The 15306-nt window shown below is 46.1% G+C and overlaps 1 protein-coding gene and 1 long non-coding RNA gene across 4 annotated transcripts; one reads left to right on the forward strand and one right to left on the reverse strand.

The window, feature by feature from the left end:
* The first annotated feature begins 356 nt into the window (after positions 1–356).
* Positions 357–2828, forward strand: LOC112845655 (uncharacterized). 2 transcript variants are annotated; one of them, XR_003218526.1, is made up of 3 exons: positions 357–1863; positions 1948–2275; positions 2621–2828. It is a non-coding gene; the product is annotated as an uncharacterized LOC112845655 (long non-coding RNA). The 2 variants fall into 2 exon arrangements; XR_003218525.1 differs by having other exon boundaries at positions 357–2275.
* An 840-nt stretch (positions 2829–3668) lies between these two features.
* On the reverse strand, positions 3669–6136 carry LOC112845656 (uncharacterized). Of its 2 annotated transcripts, XM_025905077.1 has the most exons (5): positions 5681–6136; positions 5274–5366; positions 4718–4891; positions 4553–4629; positions 3669–4302 (listed from the first exon to the last, which is right to left on the reverse strand). In XM_025905077.1, exons 1-5 carry the CDS (start codon positions 5708–5710, stop codon positions 4257–4259), a joined length of 420 nt encoding a protein of 139 aa, XP_025760862.1. In that variant the 5' UTR covers positions 5711–6136; the 3' UTR covers positions 3669–4256. The 2 variants fall into 2 exon arrangements, with proteins under 2 accessions (XP_025760862.1, XP_025760863.1); XM_025905078.1 differs by lacking the exon at positions 5274–5366 and having other exon boundaries at positions 5681–6123.
* Positions 6137–15306: the final 9170 nt, after the last annotated feature.

Here is a 15306-nt window from a genome sequence, read left to right on the forward strand (position 1 = left end):
ATACAGAATAATTAGCTAGTTCAGTTACAGAGCCAATGCATAACACCACCCACCTCATCAGCTAGGCCATACAATACAGAAGAGAGTCAAAAATCACTCCCATTTAATAGGAAGAACCATTCAGCAGAACCAAGCTCTTAGGTTAAAGAAAAACATAAAGAGGAGAACGATCAACAAAACACAGACTACAGGAGAGAGAGGGCATTGTTAATGACGTTCAGCAGTGGCACTAGACACGTGGAGAAGAAATGCTGTGTCCATCATGGGAAGGCCTCCAACAGACTGATGTAAGATGCATAACTAAGTGATGTTTCAAAAAGGAACACTTTAAGGCTAACCTTAAAAACACAGGGACGTCTGTCTCCTGAATCCAAAGTGTAAATGGTTCTACAAAGGAACCTGAGACTTGAAGGCTCTGCCTCGCATTCTACTTTTAGAGGCTCTAGGAACGACAAGCAAGCCTGTAGTCGTTGATCAAAGTGCTCTACTGGGATAATATGGCACAGTGAGATCTGTAAGTTATCATGGCACATGATAATTCAAAACTTTGTATCTCAGGAGAAAGATTTTAACATTAGAACCACCTGTGTAATACTGTGTAGCTGACCTACCATAGATGAACACAAGACTTTGACAGTGAATTCTTTCAGGAGGTTGGAGCGTTCATGGATTGTTGTCAGCAGTTTGTGCCGTTAACACAAGGGACGCTTCACAGTCACAGTAACAATAAATGCCAGAACCATAGACTGCATATAAAACATGAATGTAGCTTTGGCGTTTGGAAAGTGAAGCCAGTAATTCAGCTTTCAGTATTCCTGATGGCCGTGAGGAGGGAACTCATTTGGTTTCGAAAATAATTCTTCTTCTATGGAAGTCTGGAAAACAAAGACTTTGATCCACAACCTCAGGAAACACTTTCCTGATGAATTCGTGGCCAGAGTCACTAGTTTCAAGTCTTATTTAATACAATGTGACTTTCATTGTATAAATTATGTTCTCCTTTGTGTAACTGACAACTTGCAAGCCTTTGAGCGTGTGCCTCAATTAAACAGTGAAATCCACACTCACTTGTCACATCCCAGATTCAACATGTCTAGACTGTCACGGCAAAAGTGCACAGCTTGAGGCTTCATAACAAGTTTTTGCAAACTAATGGATGGACTCACAACAGTGACAGTCTGTGGCATAATGTTGCTTTCTAAAGATATGACCGGTGTTTTCTTTTGGCTTTTTTTTTATATATATATTTTCTCATTTTTTTCTGAATTACAATATATGAGATTATTTTCTTGTTCATCCCATAAGAGCACTCAGTTTCATAACAAGAAACCGAGGGTTCTTCATGTCTGGTTCAGACATGAAATTAACCAAAACATTGGTCCAACTCATGCATTTGCCACAACAAAGAAGGCAGATGTTGTAAATTCTCCTCAGCATCAACTCCACATGCCATCGTCCCTATTCTTCATCTCATTACTTGGCATATATAATCTCTGGTTGTACTGTGGCTTTTTGGGGCAGGGAGACAGAGTGAACTATAAAGGGTTTTATACAAGCTGAGGAGTGGAGTTAAACTGGAAGGCAGTCTGCATGTTTGTATGGAAACAATTCTTTCATGAGTTGCAATTCTGTTTGATTCCAGATGTAAAAAGCCACAGGGAGAGAAAGATGCATATCAGTCTTGACACCTAAATCCAGGATGATGCTGCACTTGAAGTGCTATCCTAACCTCACCGAAAGACTACATTTAGCAAAAGTATTCTCTGTGCATTTCTTTTCCTAAGCAATAATGATTCTGAACAAGCAGGATAGAAATTCTTCCAGTTATATTAAAGGATCCACATACTTTTTTGGGGAAGAAAAGTGAGTTAGGTAACTTTAAACTTTGCATATTTGTTGGTGTAAGACAGGCTGGTCTGAGTATTTCAGAAACTGTTGATCTGCTAGGATTTTCCCACACAACCATCTCTGGGGATTAAAAAGAGGAACATATGCAGTGAGCAGCAGTCCTTTGAGTAAAAATGCCTTGTTGATGTCAGAGGAGAATGGCGAGACTGCTTCAAGATAATAGGAAAGCAGAAATAACTCAAATAACCACTCATATCAACCAAGGTGTGTAGAAAGACATCTCTGAATAACACATTGAATCCTGTAGCAGATGGTCTACAACAGCAGAAGACTACATCAGGTCCCACTCCTGTCAACTAAGACAGCACAGGCTCACCAAAATTGGAAATTAGAAGACTGGAAAAACAATATGAGCAACATTCAGAAGGTAGGGTCTGAATTTTGCATAAAAAACACGAAAGTGTGTCTCCGTCATGCCTCGTTCAGGCAGTTTTGCTATACTATTGGCTGTAAATTACTTCAGGTGAATGGAATGTCTCTAAATGCTCATCTCAGCCAAAAAGCTAAGGATTTTTTAAAAACTGTGAATCATGCAAAACCGCTCTGGTAAAATGCAGGAATTGTTTTAAAAAAGGGAAATGAGCATAATAAGTTCCCTTTGACAATAATTTTTTTAAAAATCACAAATTATTATGATCCTACTTTAAGTCTAATCTCTGTACTCAAGTAATTACACTAAGTCATGCAAATGTTTTGTGTTTGTTCTTGACAGGGAAGCACGTTTTCTTTCTGGCTGCTTCTCTGTGGTCTGACCAGGAACTAACTCATCCTTATTCTAGAAAGTGAACCACAACATGTGGCAACAGAGCCCACAAACATGAGCTCATTCCTCTTGAGGGGAAACTAGCAACTGAAAAAAACAGAGATAGAAAGAGAGAAAGTCCCAGTGTTCCTCTCCACATCCATTTGTCTTTGGACTACATTCCTGCTCCTCTTCCTCAAATGAAATGGTTATCCCTGCAAACAATGAGAAGACTGAGCTGCAGGAGCATCTGCAGCATGTGAAGTGGGACATGAAACAAAAATTGGCTCACAAGGTCGAGGTCAACTTCAGCATCAGCACATTCTTTGAGCCAAGGCGTTGGAGAGAAAGCAGGCGCGAACTGAAAATGGCCCTAGTCTCTTCCTAACATGCTTTTATTTCCCACATACTTCGTGATCAGCAGGCCTCAGTATGTTATCAGGTAATACTGAGACAAACAGCTGCTTACGTGCTGAAATGTGGATGTATTATTTGAGAAAAGCATTACACATGAATCAGAAGAACAATACATTTTGACCAATAGGCTAACAATTAAAGTAAACTCATCATATTAAAAATACAGCTGGAAAGGTGAACTGTTCCTACTTTAAGAGCAAGTGCAAGTGCAGGCAGATATGTTGCAAAATGTATTTACCATCATAATTAAATACAAAAAAGAATGTGCAGAAAAAATCTGAACTCTAAACTCACACCTATGATATTAATTTAAAAATCATAGTTGACCTTTTCGAGTTATTGTAACAAAAAAGGAAAAAAGTCTTTTCTGTGGCTAAGTCCTCAATTTTCCTTTATTCCTTGTAATGTTGTCAGTCTCCATATGAGTCACGTTGACCACGTGCTGTGTGCTTCATGCTTTGCTCTGGAATGTCAGGTTTCAAATAGCATGTACCCGATATTGCCTTGCCATGCCATGCCAGAGATATAAGATTGTGTGTAACTGTAAAATCAAATGACTATTATTTATTTGCAATAAAATAACATAAAACACACACCAAAGTACACACAGGACTTTTTATTAGTAAGTTACAATGCGGACACATGCACTGCCAAGGACATTTAAAAAAAAAAATAATACTATGACATTTCATCATGTTTCAGTTAAACAAGTTAAGAATCAAGCAGTTAAGTAAGAAAAGATTTTTTCTGTTTATAACAATTAGAACATGTATGATTGAACACAGAAGAAACATGCACTTTACTGCACTGCAACATAGAAAATTATCCTAAGTGTAGAAAAACATATCATTTTCATTTGACAAACACTTGATGATACAAATGTGTTTGCAGTGACTGACTCACCCGAGTTTCTTCCAGAAGCCACAGGTTAACAGGTTAAAGGATATTTATTGTGTCACACAGCATGTTCTTTGGAAACTTGTTCAGCGCAGCGGTTTGAGAAAATATCACAGGCTGTCTGAGCGAGCAGGGTTTCCTTGATGTCGTACCCCTCCAGAGGCAAGTGCGGTGTTGGTGGTGCATCACGGTGTAGTGTGATGTACCGGGTTGTCAAAACCGGCTGCTGACATGACAGAACACTGCCCTCCTGCACCAGCCCAAAGGCACTTTCCACAAGGGGCTTGTCAGGTCAGGGATCTGGTAATGGACCCACAATGCCTCTGTAGAATCCACTCCTAAAGAAAACATCAATGACAATAATGTAAGGAAGAAGGTTATTATACTGAACAACAACTAAACTAAAAAGTGTGAAACAGTGGTGCATAAGTTAGAGACTGGGATGTATATATGTACATGACTGAGTTAGCCGTCTTCAGAAAGTGTAATGTTGTATGTATATTAATACCTATTCTGACACATGCATGTATGAACAAATAGCAACATGCATTTGTAACACAGGAAACCAAATTTTACAAATCTAATTACCGTACTCCAGTCTGGGCCATCCTATTTGGTACCGGCTTAGTGAAGATCATAGAGTTGATAGGTCCTGGCTTCACACCCTAACAGAAGACACATTTACTATGGATGGTGTTGCTGTTCATATGTAAACATGGTCTAATTCAAAAACTTTAACCTTATTTAAATTACCACTGTCCGTGGCTTGTGCCATTGCTGTTCAGATTCGGTGCAGCTATGCACAGGGGGACAACCGGCACTCTGAGTTGTGAGTAGTGTGCTGTTTGGAAGAGCAGTGCCACTGTGTGATTGCACATAACAGCACCTGCCACACAGGAGCACTGGCGATGAATCCAGAAGCTTAATCTAAGAAGAAAGAACTAAAATTAAAAATGTAACATCATCTTCATGGAAGAGCCGAACAGGAACATAGTTCAGTGTTATGGTTACTGACCCCTACAGGCTTACCCTCCTGAATGCTTAGTGTTTCCTTCTCTCCCTATTAAAACAATTTAACCATCCTTGATAACTGTAATAACTTAGATTGTGTATATTTGCAGTATTAACTTGGTGTAAATTTGTTTCTGATCACCCAAACACATCTGACTAGTCAAATTAGGTGTGATAAAGCAGGGGGACAAGGAAAACATTCAAGTTGATGGGCCTTCAGGAATGAACTTAACTAATGCTTAAATGAACTGAACCCCACTGAACAGGGATTAACAACTTTACACAGCTTCCTGCCTACACTTAGTCTGTGTGGTGCCTCACTCTTCCTCATTGACCTGTAGCACAGGGCTCTCACACCGACCTCCCCTGTCAACCTGTGTTTTTTTGGATACTGAATAAAGATACAAGAACCATTAGCATTATTTCTGTACTACTCATGTCAACACGTCTTAAACATATATACTTTACACGTAGCAAGAGTAGCATTGGGTAGTTAACTACCTGCTTAGTTAGCCAACTACCTAACGCTATTATAAAAGTGTCTAACAACAAAAGTGACATTAGTTAAACCTCAACTATAAACACCGTTTAAGGAAACATGTAATGTAGAGAATTGACATCAAATGAAACACATAGCGGAGTAGCGTAGTGTTTGCATTTCACGTTAGCTAACGTTTCTTTGTCGGTTAATTTACGTTTTCTTACCTTCGTAGTTGTGTATATATGATGCAGCATATAACTTAAATCCTTTATCTAACATGCTGACGGGGTTTGTCGTCACTCTGTAAATCCGATGAACATCAATGATGTTCAAATTTGGGAGCTCTTGTAGGACGAGTGCAAACGCGGAGGTCGGATTATGAATGAGTGGGAGGAGTTGCGCCATTAGAAGGAAGATTACATGACGCGTCAAAAGGCTGAGTGCTTTGAAGTGCGGCCGTGCTTTGAAGTGCGGCCGTTAGGTCACGCCTACTGAGGGCATAAATAGAAGTCAAAAACAGCATTAGTGTGTGTTAGTCTGTTCCTCTGGCTTTGCGTTTCTTAACGTTTTGTCCATTTCCATCAGCATCGGCGGAGCCTTGGGCATACGCTGTGCGATTTTTTCAGTGGCGTTATTCAGCGCCTGCTCAAACTGTACGATTGACTCGCAGGGGTTAGAAGTTCGTAGGTCACGATGCAGGGTCTCACACTATACGCCCGATGCTCTGATGCGACCTGAGTGCTCACACTAATGCCGGGCTCACACTGTGCGATTTTTGACCCTTTTTGAGCCGATTTTTGAGTCGTGCGACCGTTTTGGCAATCGGCCCGAGTTTGTCCTTCATCGTGCCTCGTGCATCGTGTAGTGTACGTGGGGTAACGAGAAGCGATTAACACCTCACGACCAGCTCCCGATCATCAATCGCTTGGTCGGGAGGATTTCAAACCTGTTTGAAATCCTCGCAACCGTCGTGAGGGTGTCACTGCAGCTTCTCACACTGCGCACGCGCAAACACAAATGTCAGCGAAAAAGACGGCGCAGCACGGCAGTGCAGCGTGTGATCTGGACACAAGCGATGGAGGCACAACTTGTAGAACTTTGGAAAGCTCACCCGAGCCTTTTCGATGTGGCCTCACAAAATTATCACGACCACAACAACCGTGAAAATAGTTGGATCTACACTGCTGCTCAATCACAGCTGCCTGATCAATGTTTTTCATAAAGTTGATGGTGGTGGTGTGCGTGTCTGTGTGAGTGAAAGACAGAGAGGCAGAGCGAGCGGCAGAATTTCTGTTATAACCTTCATTTTATGAACGCACAATTTGAGCACTCAGGTCGCATCAGAGCATCGGGCCGTATAGTGTGAGACCCTGCATCGTGACCTATGAACTTCTAACCCCTGCGAGTCAATCGTACAGTTTGAGCAGGAGCTGAATCGCGCGACTGAAAAAATCGCACAGTGTGAGCCCGGCATAAGCATCAATCTGTCCCTCTCTCTCCCTCTGTCTTTCACTCACACAGACACACACACCACCACCATCAACTGTGCTAAATTGCTAATGAAAAATATTTATCAGGCAGCTGTGATTGAGCAGCAATGTCCATTCAAATATTTTCACGGTTGTTGTGGTCGTGATAATTTTGTGAGGAGACATCGAAAAGGCTCGGAAGAGCTTGCAAAAGTTCTACAAGTTGTGCTTTCATCGCTTGTGTCCAGATCACATGCTGCACTACTGTGCTGCTCCGTCTTTTCGCCTTCATTTCTGTGTTTGCGCGTGCGCAGTGTGAGAGGCTGCAGTGACCCTCACGATGGCCGACAGGATTTCAAACAGGCTTGATTTTCTTATGACCAAAGATTGATGATCGGGAGCTGGTCGAGGTGTTAATCGCTTCTTGTTACCCCATGTATACAACACGATGCACGATGAAGGCAAAACTCGGGCCGATCACCAAAACGGTCGCATGACTGAAAGACTCGGCTCAAAATTAGCCAAAAATCGCACAGTGTATGCCCAGCGTTACCTACGAACTTCTAACCCCTGCGAATCAATCGTGCAGTTTGAGCAGAAGCTGAATAACGTGACTGAAAAGATCACACAGTGTATAACCAGTTTTATTCAGCTCCTGCTCAGCATTTTTTTTTACATTTTTATGAATCTTCATCAGTTAAACTAAAAAAAAAACAAACGGCGGGCATTCGCAGGGGGCTAAAGGAGCTTCTGGGTTGGGAGATGAAGCATCTTTAAAAAATCTCAAGAATTCAGGAGGCTTTCTTTCCAAACTCCTTATGTTTCAGGTGTTGGACCTGTTCGTGGGCTCCTGCACTCTGATATCCATCTCACCTGCTTGTAAGCATCCATCACATCCAGTGTGGAAACCTGTAGGTTCCCTCCAGATTTCACAACGCTTTGTTTCCAATCTCCTTGTGTTTAGGGTCTTGGGTCTGTTTCTGGGCTCCTGCACTCTGATATCTATCTCACCCGCTTGTAAGCATCCATCACAGCCGGCGTGGAAACCTGAAGGTTTCCTCCAGATTTCACAACGGTTTCTTTCCACTCTCCTTGTGTTTCAGGTCTTGGACCTGTTCCTGGGCTCCTGCACTCTGATATCCATCTCACCCGCTTGTAAGTGTCCGTCACAACCAGCGTGGAAAGCTGGAGGTTCCCTCCAGATTTCACAATGCTTTCTTTCCCCTCCACTTATGTTTCAGGTCTTGGATCTGTTCCTGGGCTCCTGCACTCTGATGTCTATCTCACCCGCTTCTAAGTGTCCGTCACAGCCGGCGGGGAAACCTGGAGGTTCCCTCCAGATTTCAAAACGCTTTCTTTCCACTCTACTTATGTTTCAGGTCTTGGATCTTTCCTGGGCTCCTGCACACTGATATCCATCTCACCCGCTTCAAGTGTCCATCATAGCCGACGTGGAAACCTGGAGGTTCCCTCCAGATCTCACAACGCTTTCTTTCCACTCTCCTTGTGTTTCAGGTCTTGGATCTGTTCCTGGGCTCCTGCACTCTGATATCCATCTCACCCGCTTCTAAGTGTCCGTCACAGCCGGCGTGGAAACCTGGAGGTTCCCTCCAGATTTCACAACGCTTAGTTTCCAATCTCCTTATGTTTCAGGTCTTGGATCTGTTCCTGGGCTCCTGCACACTGATATCCATCTCACCCGCTTCTAAGTGTCCGTCACAGCCGGCGTGGAAACCTGGAGGTTCCCTCCAGATTTCACGACGCTTTCTTTCCACTCTCCTTGTGTTTCAGGTCTTGGATCTCTTCCTGGGCTCCTGCACTCTGATATCCATCTCACCCGCTTGTAACTATCCATTACAGCCTTCGTGGAAACCTGGGGTTCCCTCCAGATTTCACGACGCTTTCTTTCCAATCTCCTTATGTTTCAGGTCTTGGATCTCTTCCTGGGCTCCTGCACACTGATATCCATCTCACCCGCTTCTAAGTGTCCGTCACAGCCGGCGTGGAAACCTGGAGGTTCCCTCCAGATTTCACGACGCTTTCTTTCCACTCTCCTTGTGTTTCAGGTCTTGGATCTCTTCCTGGGCTCCTGCACACTGATATCCATCTCACCCGCTTCTAAGTGTCCGTCACAGCCGGCGTGGAAACCTGGAGGTTCCCTCCAGATTTCACGACGCTTTCTTTCCACTCTCCTTGTGTTTCAGGTCTTGGATCTCTTCCTGGGCTCCTGCTCACTGGTATCCATCTCACCCGCTTGTAAGTGTGCGTCACAGCCGGCGTGGAAACCTGGAGGTTCCTTCCAGATTTCACAACGCTTTCTTTCCAATCTCCTTGTGTTTCAGGTCTTGGATCTCTTCCTGGGCTCCTGCACTCTGATATCCATCTCACCCGCTTCTAAGTGTCCGTCACAACCAGCGTGGAAACCTGGAGGTTCCCTCCAGATTTCACAACGCTGTCTTTCCAATCGCCTTGTGTTTCAGGTCTTGGATCTCTTCCTGGGCTCCTGCACTCTGATATCCATCTCACCCGCTTGTAAGTGTCCGTCACAACCAGTGTGGAAACCTGGAGGTTCCCTCCAGATTGCACAATGCTTTCTTTCCACTCTCTGTGTGTTTCAGGTCTTGGATCTGTTCCTGGGCTCCTGCACTCTGATATCCATCTCACCCGCTTCTAAGTGTCCGTCACAACCAGCGTGGAAAGCTGGAGGTTCCCTCCAGATTTCACAACGCTTTCTTTCCACTCTCCTTGTGTTTCAGGTCTTGGATCTCTTCCTGGGCTCCTGCACTCTGATGTCTATCTCACCCGCTTCTAAGTGTCCGTCACAGCCGGCGTGGAAACCTCGAGGTTCCCTCCAGATTTCAAAACGCTTTCTTTCCACTCTACTTATGTTTCAGGTCTTGGATCTTTTCCTGGGCTCCTGCACACTGATATCCATCTCACCCGCTTCAAGTGTCCATCATAGCCGACGTGGAAACCTGGAGGTTCCCTCCAGATCTCACAATGCTTTCTTTCCAATCTCCTTGTGTTTCAGGTCTTGGATCTCTTCCTGGGCTCCTGCACTCTGATATCCATCTCACCCGCTTCTAAGTGTCCGTCACAGCCGGCGTGGAAACCTGGAGGTTCCCTCCAGATTTCACGACGCTTTCTTTCCACTCTCCTTGTGTTTCAGGTCTTGGATCTCTTCCTGGGCTCCTGCACTCTGATATCCATCTCACCCGCTTCTAAGTGTCCGTCACAGCCGGCGTGGAAACCTGGAGGTTCCCTCCAGATTTCACAACGCTTTCTTTCCAATCTCCTTGTGTTTCAGGTCTTGGATCTGTTCCTGGGCTCCTGCACTCTGATATCCATCTCACCCGCTTGTAAGTGTCGTCACAGCCGGCGTGGAAACCTGGAGGTTCCTTCCAGATTTCACAATGCTTTCTTTCCAATCTCCTTGTGTTTCAGGTCTTGGATCTCTTCCTGGGCTCCTGCACTCTGATATCCATCTCACCCGCTTCTAAGTGTCCGTCACAACCAGCGTGGAAACCTGGAGGTTCCCTCCAGATTTCACAACGCTTTCTTTCCACTCTCCTTGTGTTTCAGGTCTTGGATCTCTTCCTGGGCTCCTGCACTCTGATGTCTATCTCACCCGCTTGTAAGTGTCCGTCACAACCAGCGTGGAAACCTGGAGGTTCCCTCCAGATTGCACAACGCTTTCTTTCCACTCTCCTTGTGTTTCAGGTCTTGGATCTGTTCCTGGGCTCCTGCACTCTGATATCCATCTCACCGCTTCTAAGTGTCCGTCACAGCCGGCGTGGAAACCTGGAGGTTCCCTCCAGATTTCACACGCTTTCTTTCCACTCTCCTTGTGTTTCAGGTCTTGGATCTGTTTGTGGGCTCCTGCACACTGATATCCATCTCACCCGCTTCTAAGTGTCCGTCACAGCCAGCGTGGAAACCTGGAAGTTCCCTCCAGATTGCACAACGCTTTCTTTCCACTCTCCTTGTGTTTCAGTCTTGGACTGTTTGTGGGCTCCTGCACACTGATATCCATCTCACCCGCTTCTAAGTGTCCGTCACAGCCGGCGTGGAAACCTGGAAGTTCCCTCCAGATTGCACAACGCTTTCTTTCCACTCTCCTTGTGTTTCAGGTCTTGGATCTCTTCCTGGGCTCCTGCACTCTGATATCTATCTCACCCGCTTGCAAGTGTCCGTCACAACCAGCGTGGAAAGCTGGAGGTTCCCTCCAGATTGCACAACGCTTTCTTTCCACTCTCCTTGTGTTTCAGGTCTTGGATCTCTTCCTGGGCTCCTGCACTCTGATATCCATCTCACCCGCTTCTAAGTGTCCGTCACAACCAGCGTGGAAACCTGGAGGTTCCCTCCAGATTTCACAACGCTTTCTTTCCACTCTCCTTGTGTTTCAGGTCTTGGATCTGTTTGTGGGCTCCTGCACACTGATATCCATCTCACCCGCTTCTAAGTGTCCGTCACAGCCGGCGTGGAAACCTGGAGGTTCCCTCCAGATTTCACAACGCTTTCTTTCCACTCTCCTTGTGTTTCAGGTCTTGGATCTCTTCCTGGGCTCCTGCACTCTGATGTCTCTCTCACCCGCTTGTAAGTGTCCGTCACAACCAGCGTGGAAACCTGGAGGTTCCCTCCAGATTTCACAACGCTTTCTTTCCACTCTCCTTGTGTTTCAGGTCTTGGATCTGTTTGTGGTCTCCTGCACTCTGATATCCATCTCACCCGCTTCTAAGTGTCCGTCACAGCCGGCGTGGAAACCTGGAGGTTCCCTCCAGATTTCACAACGCTTTCTTTCCACTCCACTTATGTTTCAGGTCTTGGATCTGTTTGTGGGCTCCTGCACACTGATATCCATCTCACCCGCTTCTAAGTGTCCGTCACAGCCGGCGTGGAAACCTGGAGGTTCCCTCCAGATTTCACAACGCTTTCTTTCCACTCTCCTTGTGTTTCAGGTCTTGGATCTCTTCCTGGGCTCCTGCACTCTGATGTCTCTCTCACCCGCTTGTAAGTGTCCGTCACAACCAGCGTGGAAACCTGGAGGTTCCCTCCAGATTTCACAACGCTTTCTTTCCACTCTCCTTGTGTTTCAGGTCTTGGATCTGTTTGTGGCTCCTGCACTCTGATATCCATCTCACCCGCTTCTAAGTGTCCGTCACACCCGGCGTGGAAACCTGGAGGTTCCCTCCAAATTGCACAACGCTTTCTTTCCACTCTCCTTGTGTTTCATGTCTTGGATCTGTTCCTGGGCTCCTGCACACTGGTATCCATCTCACCCGCTTGTGAGTGTGCGTCACAGCCGGCGTGGAAACCTGGAGGTTCCTCCAGATTTCACAACGCTTTCTTTCAATCTCCTTGTGTTTCAGGTCTTGGATCTCTTCCTGGGCTCCTGCACTCTGATATCCATCTCACCCGCTTGTAACTATCCATTACAGCCTCGTGGAAACCTGGAGGTTCCTCCAGATTTCACAACGCTTTCTTTCCAATCTCCTTATGTTTCAGGTCTTGGATCTGTTCCTGGGCTCCTGCACTCTGATATCCATCTCACCCGCTTGTAAGTGTCCGTCACAACCAGCGTGGAAACCTGGAGGTTCCCTCCAGATTTCACAATGCTTTCTTTCCACTCCACTTATGTTTCAGGTCTTGGATCTGTTCCTGGGCTCCTGCACACTGATATCCATCTCACCCGCTTGTAAGTGTGCGTCACAGCCGGCGTGGAAACCTGGAGGTTCCCTCCAAATTGCACAACGCTTTCTTTCCACTCTCCTTGTGTTTCAGGTCTGGATCTGTTTGTGGCTCCTGCACTCTGATATCCATCTCACCCGCTTCTAAGTGTCCGTCACAGCCGGCGTGGAAACCTGGAGGTTCCCTCCAGATTTCACAACGCTTTCTTTTCATGTCCTTGTGTTTCAGGTCTTGGATCTCTTCCTGGGCTCCTGCACTCTGATATCCATCTCACCTGCTTCTAAGTGTCCGTCACAGCCGGCTGGAAACCTGGAGGTTCCCTCCAATTGCACAACGCTTTCTTTCCACTCTCCTTATGTTTCAGGTCTTGGATCTGTTTGTGGGCTCCTGCACTCTGATATCTATCTCACCCGCTTGTAAGTGTGCGTCACAGCCGGCGTGGAAACCTGGAGGTTCCCTCCAGATTTCACAACGCTGTCTTTTCAATCTCCTTGTGTTTCAGGTCTTGGATCTCTTCCTGGGCTCCTGCACTCTGATATCCATCTCACCCGCTTGTAACTATCCATTACAGCCTCGTGGAAACCTGTAGGTTCCCTCCAGATTTCACAACGCTTTCTTTCCAATCTCCTTATGTTTCAGGTCTTGGATCTGTTTGTGGGCTCCTGCACTCTGATATCTATCTCACCCGCTTGTAAGTGTGCGTCACAGCCGGCGTGGAAACCTGGAGGTTCCTTCCAGATTTCACAACGCTTTCTTTCCACTCTCCTTGTGTTTCAGGTCTTGGATCTGTTTGTGGGCTCCTGCACACTGATATCCATCTCACCCGCTTGTGAGTATCCATCACAGCCGGCGTGGAAACCTGGAGGTTCCCTCCATATTGCACAACGCTTTCTTTCGACTCTCCTTATGTTTCAGGTCTTGGATCTCTTCCTGGGATCCTGCACTGTGATATCTATCTCACCCGCTTGTAAGTGTCCTTCACAACCAGCGTGGAAACCTGGAGGTTCCCTCCAGATTTCACAATGCTTTCTTTCCACTCTCCACTTATGTTTCAGGTCTTGGATCTGTTCCTGGGCTCCTGCACTCTGATATCCATCTCACCCGCTTCTAAGTGTCCGTCACAACCAGCGTGGAAACCTGGAGGTTCCCTCCAGATTGCACAACGCTTTCTTTCCACTCTCCTTGAGTTTCAGGTCTTGGATCTCTTTGTGGGCTCCTGCACACTGATATCCATCTCACCCGCTTCTAAGTGTCCGTCACATCCAGCGTGGAAACCTGGAAGTTCCCTCCAGATTGCACAACGCTTTCTTTCCACTCTCCTTGTGTTTCAGGTCTTGGATCTGTTTGTGGGCTCCTGCACTCTGATATCCATCTCACCCGCTTGTAAGTATCCATCACAGCCGGCGTGGAAACCTGGAGGTTCCCTCCAGATTTCACAACGCTTTCTTTTCAATCTCCTTATCTTTCAAGTCTTTCACCTGTTCCTGGGCTCCTGAACTCTGATATCCATCTCATCCGCTTCTAAGTGTCCGTCACAGCCGGCGTGGAAACCTGGAGGTTCCCTCCAGATTGCACAACGCTTTCTTTCCACTCCACTTATGTTTCAGGTCTTGGATCTCTTCCTGGGCTCCTGCACACTGATATCCATCTCACCCGCTTGTAAGTATCCATCACAGCCGGCGTGGAAACCTGGAGGTTTCCCTCCAGATTTCACAACGCTTTCTTTTTCAATCTCCTTATGTTTCAGTTCTTGGATCTGTTCCTGGGCTCCTGCACACTGGTTTCCATCTCACTTGCTTCTACGTGTCCGTCACAGCCGGCGTGGAAACCTGGAGGTTCCCTCCAGATTGCACAACGCTTTCTTTCCACTCTCCTTATGTTTCAGGTCTTGGATCTCTTCCTGGGCTCCTGCACACTGGTATCTATCTCACCCGCTTGTAAGTGTGCGTCACAGCTGGCGTGGAAACCTGGAGGTTCCCTCCAGATTTCACAACGCTTTCTTTCAATGTCCTTATGTTTCAGGTCTTGGATCTCTTCCTGGGCTCCTGCACTCTGATATCCATCTCACCCGCTTGTAAGTATCTATCACATCCGGCGTGGAAACCTGGAGGTTTCCTCCAGATTTCACAACGCTTTCTTTCCACTCTCCTTGTGTTTCAGGTCTTGGATCTGTTCCTGGGCTCCTGCACTCTGATATCCATCTCACCCGCTTCTAAGCATCCATCACAGCTGGCGTGGAAACCTGGAGGTTTCCTCCAGATTTCACAACGCTTTCTTTCCAATCTCCTTATGTTTCAGGTCTTGGATCTGTTCCTGGGCTCCTGCACTCTGATATCATTGGGTTACTTAACGTAAACGCTGGTTCTTTGATAACAGAGTGAGGTGTTTCACTATGGGAATCGCCTCGGCGTGACCAACTACGGAAGCTCCAATGACACCACGTCTGTCTCTGACATACCTGTCGAGCCGTGCTCAGGGCTCCGCCCCTCATACTAACACGGCCGACCAGCTCCTCCTATCTCATTCCAAGCAGATTTCTTTCCGTGCCTAAGCAAGGAGGAAGTGTTGGTGAAACACCTCACTCTGTTATCAAAGAACCAGGGATTACGTTAAGTAACCCAACGTTCTTTTTCTAACTTCGCTCGGTGTTTCACTATGGGAGATATGGCCCACTCCCGGATTGTGCCAGCTCC

The sequence above is a fragment of the Oreochromis niloticus genome, unplaced genomic scaffold (genome assembly GCF_001858045.2).
Source record: "Oreochromis niloticus isolate F11D_XX unplaced genomic scaffold, O_niloticus_UMD_NMBU tig00008451_pilon, whole genome shotgun sequence".
Classification (NCBI taxonomy): domain Eukaryota; kingdom Metazoa; phylum Chordata; class Actinopteri; order Cichliformes; family Cichlidae; genus Oreochromis; species Oreochromis niloticus.